This window comes from Gorilla gorilla, chromosome 19, assembly GCF_029281585.2.
Source record: "Gorilla gorilla gorilla isolate KB3781 chromosome 19, NHGRI_mGorGor1-v2.1_pri, whole genome shotgun sequence".
NCBI lineage: Eukaryota > Metazoa > Chordata > Mammalia > Primates > Hominidae > Gorilla > Gorilla gorilla.
This window is the reverse complement of record NC_073243.2, coordinates 23,586,280-23,601,514: the sequence shown is the minus strand read 5'-3', so window position 1 is coordinate 23,601,514 and position 15,235 is coordinate 23,586,280. Positions and strand designations below refer to the sequence as shown.

Genomic DNA, 15,235 nt, shown 5'->3' with positions numbered 1-15,235 from the left:
TAGAGGATAACTACAGAATCCAGGTATAAGATATGAGGACCTACAGGAAGTAGGGAAGTGTTAAGAGCACAGAGGGAAGATGGGGGAATGCATGAGACAGTTTAAAAAATAAATAAATACACAAAACCTAGGCTGGGTGCAGTGGCTCATGCCTATAATCCCAGCACTTTGGGAGGCCAAGGTGGGCAGATCACTTGATGCCAGGAATTCAAGACCAGCCTGGCCAACATGGCAAAACCCCGTCTCTACTAAAAATACAAAAATTAGCTGGGTGTGGTGGCACATGCCTATAATCCCAGCTACTTGGAAGGCTGAGGCACAAGAATCGCTTGAATCTGGGAGGCAGAGGTTGCAGTGAGCCGAGATCATGCCACTGCACTCCAGACTGGGCGACAATGTGAGACCCTGTCTCAAAAAAAAAAAAAAAACAAAACCAATAGGATCAACCACAGTATATGAAAGAAGGAAAAAAGAAAAATTGAAAGGGAAAAGCTTTGAAGGGCGTTATCTGGGAGATGAGGATTTGGGGTTCCTTTCCGTCCGATGAGTTACAGGTGACACGAAACACCAACAGGAAATGTTCTGGGACTAAGACCTAGGGGAAGAGCCTAATAAAGATTTTAATCACTAATTACCAAGGTGGTTTTTTTCTAACAAAATGCAGTCATTCGTTTACCTTTTGGCTCGCTCCAGGTCGTCGTTGGCCTGCTCCAGCTCTCTCACATACTTATGCAACTGCTCCTTAATGGCCCGAGTCTGACTTAAATCATCTTCTAACACTGAGACCTGCTTATAGCTCTGTGCATATTGATGCTCTAGCTTCTCCTGAGGGCATCAGTATAGGAAAGTACATGTCATTAATATACAGTTCTCTTTACTAAAGAGGTAACTCAAGTTAAAAGGGTGCGGGGGAAACCCAAGGAATTTACCCACACTCTTGTAACAATTACTTTAAAAACAACTAAATGACACATTCATTCTAAGTGCCTAAACTCATGTTAAATTTTGTCAACCATTCTCCTCTCAGAAAGAAACCCAATAACAATCTCTCTGAAAAGAACTAATATAAAAAACCCTTGCCTCAAAATCCGCAAACTTGTTAAGGAAACCTCTGGGTTTTCAGGCTAAATGCGGCCCAGGGTAAGCACAGAGTTCACATTCCCTACCTTTCACCTGCCCACCCAACCTTCCCAGAACCCACCCACTCCCCAGACACTAAACACCCTCAAGCATGTGGCTACAGTAGATGGTAAAGGGCAGAGAAAGGGGTGAATCCTTTTGCTCCTGAAAATTCCTTTTCAGAAGGGAAATTTTTAACCCTAACTAAACTCCAAAACTGAAAGGGCTATGAACAATAATGAAATAAATGCATATTCCCTATCAATATAATTGTAAACATACTGCAGAATGAGGCAACCTATCTGTCAAAACAAATAATCAGGCAGCTTTTGAAAATTATAGGAACTATAATATAATATAGCTAGGAACATTATAGCTAGAAAAGTGACAACTACAAAGTTTCTAAGTGAACTCCTAAACTCTAAACCACCTTTTCCCCTGGTTCCATGAAAGAAAACATTTTATTCAAAATTCACTTTAAGCGTTTTTTTCAAACTATTTTTTGTCGCCTGCTGCTCTTAAGCACCTGAAAAACATATTTCTCATTTTAATAAAACTCAACACATTAGACCCCAGCGTCTACTGCTGCAATTACCTTTAATGCCTCCACTTCATATTTCAGTCTTTGGTTATCAGCCTGCAAGTCTCTATTTCTTTGTTCAGCCTGTACTAATTGTGCCTCCAACTCTGCTTCTAATTCTCTGCTTCCTTCCTGGAATTCCACTAGCTCATCCCGAGCTTCCTGGAAGCTAATCAGAAACAAAGTGGGAAAGATGAGTTACACTAAGAACCACAAGGACTGTCTGGGAGGTGATTATAGAGCAATTCGATAATTTTTGCTTGAATGCTAATGCTCTCATAAAATATACTAAAGACAATCTGTTTTGCATCTCTTACTGTATATATTCAGGGTTCAATGAAAACGACAAGCCCAAAAAGGAGCCACAAGTCAGTGATTACAATATTTATGAAAAGTAAGGCTACGTGGCTCAATACCATTAGCTTCTTCCACCACAGAACTCAGATGCGAGAAAAATGCATTTTTACTTTCATTAAAGTAACAAATTTGGCATTTCCTTCTACCATATTCAACAGAAATCACAGATATTTTCACATCACAATAGAATTGTTGCATGTATCTCTAAATATATTTATTCTCATGACTATTTCAAAATTAGGTAGTTATTACATTCACTTCTGTATCTTTTTTTATTTAATGCATTAATAGAGAAGTACATGTTACTATGCCATAAATTAGTTTAATATTTAGATAACTTTTTTCAATATAATTGATTTTCTTTGCAATTCTATTATTCTATGCATTTAAAAATATTATGCTGAGGAGTCCACAGGCAACCCCAGCCCATTAAGACATCTATGACACAGAAAAAGATTAAGAACCCTGCCATAGATACACACCTTTCATATCCACTGGCACAATAGAATAACTGACTTCGGTGATAATAATGAAAGGGCAGTAAAAGGTTTGATAAGACTTAGTAAACTCTGTTAACCAAAACAGGAAAATGTATCAATATTTTATTTAGCAAGATCCCATTTTTAAAAAAGAAATTTGAGACAAGTTTTGGTGCTTAAAAGGTTGTTGCCTGAAAGTTCTCCCAACCAAATAACTGAAATTTTATAAAACGTTCCACGCCCCTGAAGCTTCTCCCCCTCCCTCAAAGCTTTGCTGGCTCCAGACACTGATCATGCTTGCCTGAGGAGAACGTAAAGTCTGTTCTATGGAGCCCCAAACAGCTTATCAGAATCTCCAAATGACCAAAATGATGAGGCAGAATCAGTGCATGCAAAACAGGCCAAAGATGGCCCCACCTACTAAAAAGCATAGACGAGGTAGCAATCAGAAGAAATCATAAATGACAGTTTTCCTACTATTTTAATAATTTGAACAATATAAAGACTTATGGCATGTTTATACTATTTAAATACAACCCATGTGGTGACTGTTTGTAGAATCTCAATCCTAGAATCCTAAATCTGCAATTCTAAATTTAGCTTTATGTTAAAAAGAAAAATGCACAAACAAGACATGGTGTATTCCAAATGCCCTCCCCTACTTTTACGGTGCTTTCCAACATTACCTTTGCTTATACTTCAAGGAAAGTTCCTTCCAATAAGCAGTTTCCTCCTTTAAACTTGAAAAATCTGGTATATCTTCACCATCCATGATCAAGAAAGCCTGTGAAATATTAAAGACAAACTTAACAAATTAGAGAACAGAGAAATCTAAGCACAAGCATAAAATCTGGGACAACACTGAACTGCAGCATTTTGGAGGGAATAAAACATGAGAGATTCCAGTGGTTAACTCTCTTCAAACTCAGGCACGTCAATCACTCCACTGCTCCACTCTCAGGGACCACCAATATTGTGAATGAGATCATGACAAAGGTCCTTTGATACAAAGCGACAGGAGGCACTTTTGGTCGCAGCATAGGTGCTGGGTGACTTGGGCCCACAGAATCATCCTGCACACAGAGTTGCAGCAGTTGGTTTAAGGCCACGTGGTCTTCTGCGAATCGGGAGACAGAAACAAGCTTATTGTCAGAGATGCTGCTACCGCATGCATGCTGCCCTTCCCAGGTATACAACTGCTTCAAAACATCTGCTTGGAACATTTTATGCCAGGTGACCCTACTAGAAAATCAGGCACCACATTCCCAACAATTTACTATTATCAAATCTCTAAAAACCTCCTGTTAATCATCTTTTAAGTCCAAAGCTTCCTTCCAAAAGTCCACTCATCTCCAACTTCAATGATCTCTCTCTCATCCTGGTTCTTCTCCCAAGGCATTCAGAGAGGAGAAAAAAAGCGATTTAATTAACTAACATTTGGACTGGCTACCTACAACTCCCAGCTGACCGTCAGGCCCGCTCTAGAGGCATGCCTGCTGCTTCCTAGCACCCCTCCCCAGGCATCCCACTCTATATTCCGGCAGTACTGTTCGAAACTGTCTTAACACACCATGCTCTTTCAGGCATGGAAAACTACTCCAGGTTTTCTCTACCTGGAGTGGCTCCCCTAAATAGGAAAACTTCTATTTATCCTTAAAACCTAACTGTCATCTTTTCTAGAGAGGTTTTCTTGCCCTCAACTGGACAGCATTAAAATCTCTTGCATTCTTTGCTACCTCTGTACCCCACACATACTTTCACTGATATTATTACCACAGGGCAATGCATTTGCTTACACCTTTGTGTTGCCTGTTAGGCTGGCTTACTTATTTCCGTCTCAGCCCAATGCCTGCACAATAGTGGATACTCAATGATATTTACTGAATTAAACCATAATTGATTCAACCTATTCCATACTAGGCAGCAAGAACTCAAGACCAGCTTTAAAAGTAAATTAATAGGCTAGGTGTAGTGGCTCATGCCTGTAATCCCAGCACTTTGGGAGGCCAAGGCAGGCGGATCACGAGGTCAGGAGATCGAGACCATCCTGGCTAACACGGTGAAACCCCGTCTCTACTAAAAATACAAAAAATGAGCCGGGCGTGGTGGCAGGCGCCTGTAGTCCCACCTACTCGGGAGGCTGAGGCAGGAGAATGGTGTGAACCCGGGAGGCGGAGCTCGCAGTGAGCCAAGATTGCGCCACTGCACTCCAGCCTGGGGGACAGAGCGAGACTCCGTCTAAAAATCTAAAAAAAAAAAAAAAAAAAAAAGGAAATTAATAAAAACCTGGAGATGCAGAGAACTTGGAGTTTATCTAGCACAAGCCACTCAGGAAGGTTCAGCAAAAAAAAAAAAAAAAAAATCTTTTTAAAGAAATGAACGGTTAAATCTCTCCACATCATCAAACATAGAACACAGTGGAAGTTCAATAAATATTTGAATTGAGGCTGGACACGGTGGCTCATGCCTGTAATCCCAACACATGGGGAGGCTGAGGCAGGAGGATTGCTTGAGCCCAGAAGCAGTGAGGCTGCAGTAAGCCATGATTTTGAGGTTGCAGTGAGCCATGATTGTGCCACTGCACTCCAGCCTGGGCAACACAGCAAGACCCTGTCTCTAAAATAAATAAATAAATATGTGAACTGATTTATAATCATCCTTTCAATATTCCCTCTTGACTTTCAAAGTACCACTTTATTAACATCTGAATTCCTACTTCAGGAATGGAGTAAGCAAAAAGATGTGCGGGTAGTTTACTTCCACCTTACAATGTACCACCATATATTAAATCAATATTAGAAAACCTATCATTATCAGTTAGACAAAATTATTAATCCGATACATGGGCAGCCACATTCAGTCACTGACATAGGCTCAGTACAGGCTCCACATCAAAGAATAGGGAGTTGATGGGATTTATTGGGAAGAACCTTAGAGATAACCACTGCACACTAGCTACCTCAAATCATCATTATCCGGCCCTGAAATATAAATGGACAACCAAGAGCCATCTGACAAGTAAGAAAACCCAGTAGCATGAATAAGAAAATTTTAGGACCTACTGAACTGAGAGGAAACAGACAATTCAGGAAATGAGATTTTTTCTTATACAAGAACTCAGAAGGTACTAGACAAAGACTTAAAAAGGTCAGGAGGGCTACCTCCTACACACTTCCTGAGACAAGTACAAAACAAGGGAGAAAACCATGACCTGGACAGCATGGGATGCAGGAAATAGGGGCTCCAACCTAGGGCTGCAATGAAAAGTCCCAGGATGAAGCCTAGTCCATCAGGCCCATAGAATGCTTCAGACGGATGACACCAAGAAAAATAAAGAATCCCATACAACAGATAGCATAGAGCACAAGTGAGAAGCTAGATATATTTGAGGTTGTGGTGAAGACATGTTACTCTACTGTCACTAAGAATAAGAGCAATTTAAAAGCTCAGGAAAATAAAAAAAGCAATAGAAGAAAGTCCTGATCCTTATATAAAGCATTTTGTAAGTTAATGATTTCAAGTCTAAAACTTGTATTGATTTTATCTTATCTGAAGCAACTGGGATAAGTTCCATAACTTTATAGCCATCGATGAACTTCCTGTTTTTGGTCTTAGCTTTGCCCTGAGTCCCATGTGCTGCTCTCTTGGAAGTTTCCAGGATTTGGCGAACAAAATTGTATTCTCCTTTTTTATGTCCCCTCTGGTTTTGTAGCCTTTGATGATAATACCTCTCAGCCTTGGTCTTCCCAAAGTGATTATTTCTTGCCTTTTTAGCCTATAATGATTTGGCAGCCATCTCAGTCCCTTAAATATTTTGTCATGCTTTGTATTGCCCCTAGATTACCTATCTGCCTTTCTGGGGCTGAGTGCCTAGTGCTGCTTCTGTACTGAACATTTTATTCACTGGTCGAATCATTTTTCTTTTGAGTTTTCAGTACTCTTTCTGTTACTGTGCAGCATTTGATGATATTGCTAGTAGTGTGGCCCATGAACTGGTATCATTATGGAAGTTCCTAATGACTGTTAGATACCTTCCTTGGCATCTAACATTTATTTGAAGGTGTTTGAATGTGGAGCCAATTCTTCTACGAAAAGAGTTAGGATTGTTTTGAATCTGTAAATGTTATTCAGGAGTCCACTTCAAAACATTTCCATGTGGGGGTATTTTTTGTTGGTTTTGACCCATTTATATAGTATCAGAGGACATACTAGCAGTTAATGCTTTGAAGAGCACCTAGTTAAGTACTAATCCCTGAGGAATAGCATTGTTTACCCCTCTGGATGTACTGCGAGTATCCATTTGTCTCTGACTTTTGGTTCTTGAACAGGGACATATTCTTAATACAACACCAACTTTTCCATGAGTGTCCCCTAATAACTCAGGTTTTAAATAGCCTTTTGCATGAAACTTTTTGAGAATCTAGTTCTAGCCCTTGCATCCTCTTTGTCCAACTACTGACATTCAGTGTCAAGTAATTCTAGCAAAATTATTTTACTTCACAAACATTCTTTTTTTTTTTTTTTTTTTTTTTTTGGGATAGAGTCTCACTCTGTTGCCCAGGCTGGAGTGCAGTGGCACAATCCTAGTTCACTGCAACCTCTGACTCCCAGGTTCAAGCAATTCTCTTGCCTCGGCCTCCTAAGTAGCTGGGATTACAGGCACCCACCACCATACCTGGCTAATTTTTGTATTTTTAGTAGGACGCGGTTTCACCACGTTGGCCAGGCTGTCTCGAACTCCCGACCTCGTGATCTGCCCTCCTCGGCCTCCCAAAGTGCTGGGATTACAGGCGTGAGCCACCGCGCCTCGTCACGTTCTTTATTTTCTTGCTGAATCTCATGTGAATTGAATGTTGACCACAACTTTTCTAATCAATAGGCTATTTTCATAACCCGCTTATTGGCCCCTATAACAGTATTATAACCTATGTTGGATATCATTTACTAAAAGGACCATCATCTCTTCCAGATCAAAACAATTTAAAACATTTAACCAAGAATAAGTCATAGGAGCAGCATAGCATAGTGGTTAAGAGCCCAGACCGGGAAGCCAAACTGCCCAAGTCTGAAGTCAGACCTGGAAGTTCAGACTCGCTACTGATGCATCTACTCACTACTTGGGTGACCTTGGGCAAGTGACTTAATGACTCAGTGCCCCATTTCCTCACCTGTAAAATGGGGATAATCATTAAAATGAGCTTATGAAGTGAGCTAACATTTGTAAAGTACTTAGGACAGCTCTCCCTCTCCCTCTCCCTCTCCCTCTCCCTCTCCCCTCTCCCCTCTCCCCTCTCCCCTCTCCCCTCTTTCCACGGTCTCCCTCTGATGCCGAGCCGAAGCTGGACGGTACTGCTGCCATCTCAGCTCACTGCAACCTCCCTGCCTGATTCTCCTGCCTCAGCCTGCCGAGGGCCTGCGATTGCAGGCGCGCGCCGCCCCGCCTGACTGGTTTTCGTATTTTTTTGGTGGAGACGGGGTTTCGCTGCGTTGGCCGGGCTGGTCTCCAGCTCCTAACCGCGAGTGATCTGCCAGCCTCGGCCTCCCGAGGTGCCGGGATTGCAGACAGAGTCTGGTTAACTCAGTGCTCAATGGTGCCCAGGCTGGAGTGCAGTGGCGTGATCTCGGCTTGCTACAACCACCTCCCAGCCGCCTGCCTTGGCCTCCCAAAGTGCCGAGATTGCAGCCTCTGCCCGGCTGCCGCCCCGTCTGGGAAGTGAGGAGCGTCTCCGCCTGGCCGCCCATCGTCCGGGATGTGAGGAGCCCCTCTGCCTGGCTGCCCAGTCTGGAAAGTGAGGAGCCCCTCTGCCTGGCTGCCCAGTCTGGAAAGTGAGGAGCCTCTCTGCCCGGCCGCCATCCCATCTAGGAAACAAGGAGCGCCTCTTCCCAGCCGCCATCACATCTGGGAAGTGAGGAGCGGCTCTGCCCGGCCGCCCATCATCTGAGATGTGGGGAGCACCTCTGCCCTGCCGCCCCGTCCAGGATGTGAGGAGCGTCTCTGCCCGGCCGCCCCGTCTGAGAAGTGAGGAGACCCTCTGCCTGGCAACCGCCCCGCCCGAGAAGTGAGGAGCCCCTCCGCCCGGCAGCCGCCCCGCCCGAGAAGTGAGGAGCCCCTCCGCCCGGCAGCCGCCCCGCCCCAGAAGTGAGGAGCCCCTCCGCCCGGCAGCCACCCCGTCTGGGAAGTGAGGAGCATCTCCGCCCGGCAGCCACCTCGTCCGGGAGGGAGGTGGGGGGGTCAGCCCCCCGCCCGGCCAGCCGCCCCGTCCGGGAGGGAGGTGGGGGGGCCAGCCCGCCGCCCGGCCAGCCGCCCCGTCCGGGAGGGAGGTGGGGGGGCCAGCCCCCCGCCCGGCCAGCCACCCCGTCCGGGAGGGAGGTGGGGGGGTTAGCCCCCCACCTGGCCAGCCGCCCCGTCCGGGAGGTGAGGGGCACCTCTGCCCGGCCGCCCCTACTGGGAAGTGAGGAGCCCCCTCGCCCGGCCAGCCGCCCCGTCCGGGAGGGAGGTGGGGGGTTAGCCCCCCACCTGGCCAGCCGCCCCGTCCGGGAGGTGAGGGGCGCCTCTGCCCGGCAGCCCCTACTGGGAAGTGAGGAGCCCCTCTGCCCGGCCAGCCGCTCCGTCCGGGAGGGAGGTGGGGGGGTCAGCCCCCCGCCCGGCCAGCCGCCCCGTCCAGCCAGCCGCCCCGTCCAGGAGGGAGGTGGGGGGGTTAGCCCACCGCCCAGCCTGCCGCCCTGTCCAGGAGGGAGGTGGGGGTTCGGCCCCCCGCCTGGCCGGCCACCCGGTCCGAGAGGTGAGGGGCGCCTCTGCCCGGCCGCCCCTACTGGGAAGCGAGGAGCCCCTCTGATCGGCCAGCCACTCCGTCCGGGAGGGAGGTGGGGGGGGTCAACCCCCCGCCCGGCCAGCCGCCCCGTCCGGGAGGGAGGTGGGGGGTTAGCCCCCCGCCTGGCCAGCCGCCCCGTCCGGGAGGTGAGGGGCGCCTCTGCCCGGCCGCCCCTACTGGGAAGTGAGGAGCCCCTCTGCCCGGCCAGCCGCTCCGTCCGGGAGGGAGGTGGGGGGGTCAGCCCCCCGCCCGGCCAGCCGCCCTGTCCGGGAGGGAGGTGGGGGGGGGTCAGCCCCCCGCCCGGCCAGCCGCCCCGTCCGGGAGGGAGGTGGGGGGGTCAGCCCCCCGCCCGGCCAGCCGCCCCGTCCGGGAGATGAGGGGCGCCTCTGCCCGGCCGCCCCTACTGGGAAGTGAGGAGCCCCTCAGCCCGGCCAGCCGCCCCGTCCGGGAGGGAGGTGGGGGGGTCAGCCCACCGCCCAGCTTGCCGCCCTGTCCGGGAGGGAGGTGGGGGGTCAGCCCCCCGCCTGGCCAGCCACCCCGTCCGGGAGGGAGGTGGGGGGGTCAGCCCACCGCCCAGCCTGCCGCCCTGTCCGGGAGGGAGGTGGGGGTTCGGCCCCCCGCCTGGCCAGCCGCCCCATCCGGGAGGTGAGGGGCGCCTCTGCCCGGCCGCCCCTACTGGGAAGTGAGGAGCCCCTCAGCCCGGCCAGCCGCCCCGTCCGGGAGGGAGGTGGGGGGGTCAGCCCACCGCCCAGCCTGCCGCCCTGTCCGGGAGGGAGGTGGGGGTTCGGCCCCCCGCCTGGCCAGCCGCCCCATCCGGGAGGTGAGGGGCGCCTCTGCCCGGCCGCCCCTACTGGGAAGTGAGGAGCCCCTCTGCCCGGTCACCACCCCGTCTTGGAGGTGTACCCAACAGCTCATTGAGAACGGGTCATGATGACAATGGCGGTTTTGTGGAATGGAAAGGGGGGAAAGGTGGGGAAAAGATTGAGAAATTGGATGGTTGCCGTGTCTGTGTGGAAAGAGGTAGACATGGGAGACTTTTCATTTTGTTCTGTACTAAGAAAAAATTCTTCTGCCTTGGGATCCTGTTGATCTGTGACCCTACCCCCAACCCTGTGCTCTCTGAAACATGTGCTGTATCCACTCAGGGTTGAATGGATTAAGGGCGGTGCAAGATGTGCTTTGTTAAACAGATGCTTGAAGGCAGCATGCTCGTTAAGAGCCATCACCACTCCCTAATCTCAAGTACCCAGGGACACAAACACTGCGGAAGGCCGCAGGGTCCTCTGCCTAGGAAAACCAGAGAACTTTGTTCACTTGCTTATCTGCCGACCTTCCCTCCACTATTGTCCTGTAACCCTGCCAAATCCCCCTCTGCGAGAAACACCCAAGAATGATCAATTAAAAAAAAAAAAAAAAAAAAGAAAACCAAAAAAAAAAAAAAAAAAAAAAAAAGTACTTAGGACAGAACCTGGCACATAGTAAAAACACAAATGTTCATCAAGCTATTAAAAATTGGTAGTTCGATAGCAGACCTTTCAAGTATGACCACAAAGTAAACACGCTTCAAAATTTAAAACATGCAAACGATTCTTTAAAACTGATCATTTCAGGAATATATGCATATTCCCGTGATATCACCATTGCTGAAAAACATTTCCAAAACTTCTTTCTTGGAATAGCCTTTATGAGCCACATTAAGAACAAAGCAGGCGAACAAAGCAGGCCAGGCGCGGTGGCTCATGCCTATAATCCTAGCACTTTGGGAGGCTGAGGCAGGCGGATCACTTGAGGTTAGGAGTTCAAGACCAGCCTGGCCAACATGGTGAAACCTCGTCTATACTGAAAATATGAAAAAAAAAAAAAAAAATTAGCTGGGTATGGTGGCCGGCACCTGTAATCCCAGCTACTCAGGAGGCTGAGGCAGGAGAATCGCTCAAACCCGGGAGGAGGAGGTTGCAGTGAGCCGAGATTGGCCACTGCACTCCAGCCTGGGCAACAGGGCGAGATTCCATCTCAAATAAAAGAAAAAAAAAAAGGCCGGGCGCGGTGGCTCACGCCTGTAATCCCAGCACTTTGGGAGGCCGAGGCGGGCGGATCACGAGGTCAGGAGATTGAGACTATCCTGCTAACATGGTGAAACCCCGTCTCTACTAAAAACACAAAAAACTAGCCGGGCGTGGTGGCGGGCGCCTGCAGTCCCAGCTACTCGGGAGGCTGAGGCAGGAGAATGGCGTGAACCCGGGAGGCGGAACTTGCAGTGAGCCGAGAGCGCGCCACTGCACTCCACTCCAGCCTGGGTGACAGAGAGAGACTCCGTCTCAAAAAAAAAAAAAAAAAAAAAAAGAACAAAGCAAAAACTTCTTACTTTGTGGTCACACCTCATCTTTATTGCTTCCTAACTGGTATTACCCAGCTCTATTGCCCTACTTTTACCCATCAGATTTACTCTTTTTAAAAATCAGATTCTGGCCAGGCACAGTGGCTCGCGCATATTAATCCCAGCACTTGGGAGGCTGAGGTGGGAATGTCAGTTGAGCCTGGAACTTCAAGGCCAGCCTGGACAACACGCTGAAACCCCATCTCTAACAAAAATACAAAAATGAGCTGGGTGTGGTGGCATGCACCTGTGGTCTCAGCTACTCGTGAGACTGTGGTGGGAGGATCGCTTGAGTCCAGGAAGTTGAGGCTGCAGTAAGCTGTAATCACTCCACTGCACTCCAGCCTGGGTGACAAAATGAGACCCTGCCTCCAAAAAAATAAAAATAAAAATAAGATTATTTACAAATAATAAAATTTGCTACCACTGCAGATACTCAAACGACAGTTTCAGGGGCTGTTTTACAGTCTGTTCAGTTTGCTTCAAGTTACACTGGGACAATGTGTTCACTGTTATTTCAAACTATGTAACTAGAGATATTCAGGCTACAGAAAGTTAGCCAATATAGAAAACATACTGCTAAAACAATGCTCTAATGGTACATCCACAATTTTCCGAAGCTAGAATGAAGATAGATAATTATGTATCACTGGCAGGGCACGGTGGCTCACGCCCGTAATCCCAGCACTTTGTGAGGCTGAGGCAGGCGGATCACAAGGTGAGGAGTTCGAGACCAGCCTGACCAACATGGTGAAACCCTGTCTCTACTAAATATACAAAAATTAGCAGGGCGTCATGGCGCGCACCTGTAATCCCAGCTACTCAGGAGGCTGAGGCAGGAGAATCGCTTGAATCCAGGAGGTGGAGGTTGCAGTGAGCCGAGATCGTGCCACTGCACTCCAGCCTGGGCAACAGAGGGAGACTCCATCAAAGAAAAAAAAAAAAATTATTATTCTCTGCCCGCCCCCACCCCATCTTTCTTTAATACCAGATCTCAATATGGACACAGTCTCAAAAGCATGACAATTTTTAGGTAAAGCATTATCATACTGTGTATGACCTTCAGAAATCTAGCAACAATCAACTCATTTGAGTTTAAAACAGCCTGTCCAAAATGCCTTTTATTTACAAGGAAATTATTCTTTGTACAATGGTAAGAAAATCTATTTTCAATGATATTGTTTCTGGTTAACAGTTCTAAAATGGACTGACGTTAGAAGAGTTCTTTCAGAACTCACTATTGGCAATATATGCCTTTTTACTGAAATTCTACTACTCTCAAAGGTGACATTTACAGAATTTTTAACTCTTCAAAGTTGATCATAAACACGGTCTCTCTTTGATTCTATCACACTTCTTTTTTACTTTATGGAGTGCTCAGAAACTTACGTCAGAAGTAATTTTAAGCTTTAGTAACCAAATTTATCTCAGCATGGTTTAAAATGAAAACAAAAATAAGTTGTTTTGCAGATGTCATGAAAGCAAGATCTAAGTTTTACTAAGGTTCCTACTTATTTTAAGCTCCTTATCCAACTTCAATTTATTTAATTTAAAAAAAATCAAAAGAACTACAGCTTCAGAAGATTTAGCAACTTCTGTCTGGATCAAGTCAACCTCCAACCAGGGCTGGCCAAAGGTTTTGTTTCTCACGCACTCTAATTTTAAATAACAATAATTTGAATAATAATTCAGAAGAAATACTTCACTTGGTTTCCCTTTACTTCTCTTCAGCCCATGACTTAACGCTGCACTGTGCCCATCAACTTCACGATTTAGCAAAGCCATTACGCTATCTTTGAAGCACGTTAAGAGCAACACAATTTATCAGACAAAATAATTAACCAGCAACTCCTGAACAAGCTTCACAGGAAGATTTTTCTCATGACTGAGCAGCAGTTTTTATCCTAGGTGAGTTTGCTCAAAAATAATTGAGTAAGTAATCTACCAGCTTCTGGCATATCTTTGGCAAGTCACATTTTCTGCCTTGTTTTGTAGCTGAGAAGGGTATAAAAATCCCACGAAAAGAAACCAGAACTCCGAGCCTAGAAATGTAAATTATGATCCAAGCTAAACCACTCACCAGTCGGTTGAACCTAAGTAAATCAGTTACCACCATCCCAGCTCCATTTCTCCATCGAAATGGCGATAACATAATCAGTTGCAACCACAAGGTGATGCGGTTCGAAAAAGATAGGAAGAAGAGTGTTCTGAAACGTGTAAAGGTGCTACGTAAATAGAATGTAATAATCAGTGGTGACAGAACTCTCACCTCCTTTGCAAAACTTAAAGGGTCATCTCATGGCTTACAGCAAGAAAAGAGTCGAGCACAAGTAACCCGAGCCCGTTGGTGACACTTTGCCGAACTCCAGGGGGAGGATGATTAGCAGTTCCGGGCGGGAGTCAGGAGAATGCCAATCCGAGCCCAACGTGGGCTGCTCGCGCTCTCGCCCCCCATGGGAGAGAGGCACTGAGAGATCAAAATGCAACCCCGCTCCAAGCCACCCTCGCAAATGAAGGAATTTCGGAGAGGGGGTAGGAGGAGGCGGGCTGGGCGCGCCGCTGCCACCTCCGACTGGGCCACTCCTTGCGCCGCCAGCGCCCCAGCCCACGGTGCCACGTCCCGGCCTCCGTCACCGCCAGCCCTCACCCTACCCGGAACGGGGCACATCCTCCGGAGGCCACCGGAATCGTTCCCCTGCAGGCGCTCCTGGGGGGCCACACGTCGGACCAGGGAAGGGAGGGGACAGTTAGAGCGGTTGGAACAGTTGCCCCCAGGCTGGCCGCCCCAGAACCCGGCCCGGCCCGCCCCGGCGGAGCCTCAGACACGGCCCCGGGCCGGGAAGGTTCCCCAAGGGCAGGCCTCGGCGCCGCCGGCCCAGCGCAGCCCCTTAGGGAGCGGCCCCGCGCTGCAGGCTCACCTCCAATGTGTCAAAAGCGCATGTTCGCCGCCGCTCAACCGACGTCTCCGCTCCGCTGGCCCGGCCAGGCCCGCCCAGCCGCTCGGCTCAGCTCCCCTACGCAGCCCCGAGCTCCACTCCGCGTACCTCCGCGCCCGGCTCCTCCCCGACACGTCAGGGGCTGCCTGGGTGTCCGAGGCCATTCTGTGACGCACGGGGGCGGGGCTCGGAGCATGCGCGGCAGCGCACGGGTATGCGGGGCGGGGCGGGGCGGGGCTGGTGTCACAGTGGGCGGGCCAGAGCCCGGCGCGCTGACGACAAGCTGACGGGGTCCTCTTGCGCAGGCGCTTCTGGACTCTGCGACTGGCTGGTTTCGGCTTGTGCAGTTCCCTGAAACTGCTATTCGGGAGAGTGGTGCCAAGACGGATGGGAACCTGCCTTCAGTTTTCTGGCCACCAAGGCCCTTCAAGTGTCCATGTGTCTGTGTTCCCGTTTATAAAATGAATCTCGGCTCATAGTTCACCTCCGAGTCCATTCCCCCTGCCCGAACACCCAATGGAACACCAGGAGCATGCTAAGCATCACTCTCACAAAGCTCTGTGTTGTTTTTACAG

At 48.6% G+C, this 15,235-nt stretch overlaps 1 protein-coding gene across 3 annotated transcripts in view; it reads right to left on the bottom strand.

Annotated features, from left to right (window-relative positions):
• The window catches only part of NDEL1 (nudE neurodevelopment protein 1 like 1), a 35,546-nt gene extending 20,721 nt beyond the window's left edge, over nucleotides 1-14,825 (bottom strand). For 2 of the 3 annotated variants that reach the window (XM_004058562.4, XM_055367461.2), the window contains exons 1-4: nucleotides 14,643-14,825; nucleotides 3,222-3,319; nucleotides 1,715-1,868; nucleotides 677-825 (exon numbers count right to left, since the gene is read on the bottom strand). In XM_004058562.4, coding sequence (XP_004058610.1) covers nucleotides 677-825; nucleotides 1,715-1,868; nucleotides 3,222-3,307 — 389 coding nt within the window. In that variant the 5' untranslated portion in view covers nucleotides 3,308-3,319; nucleotides 14,643-14,825. The remainder of the gene's footprint in view (nucleotides 1-676; nucleotides 826-1,714; nucleotides 1,869-3,221; nucleotides 3,320-14,642) is intronic. The other variant, XM_004058561.4, reaches the window with a different exon arrangement.
• Nucleotides 14,826-15,235: the final 410 nt, after the last annotated feature.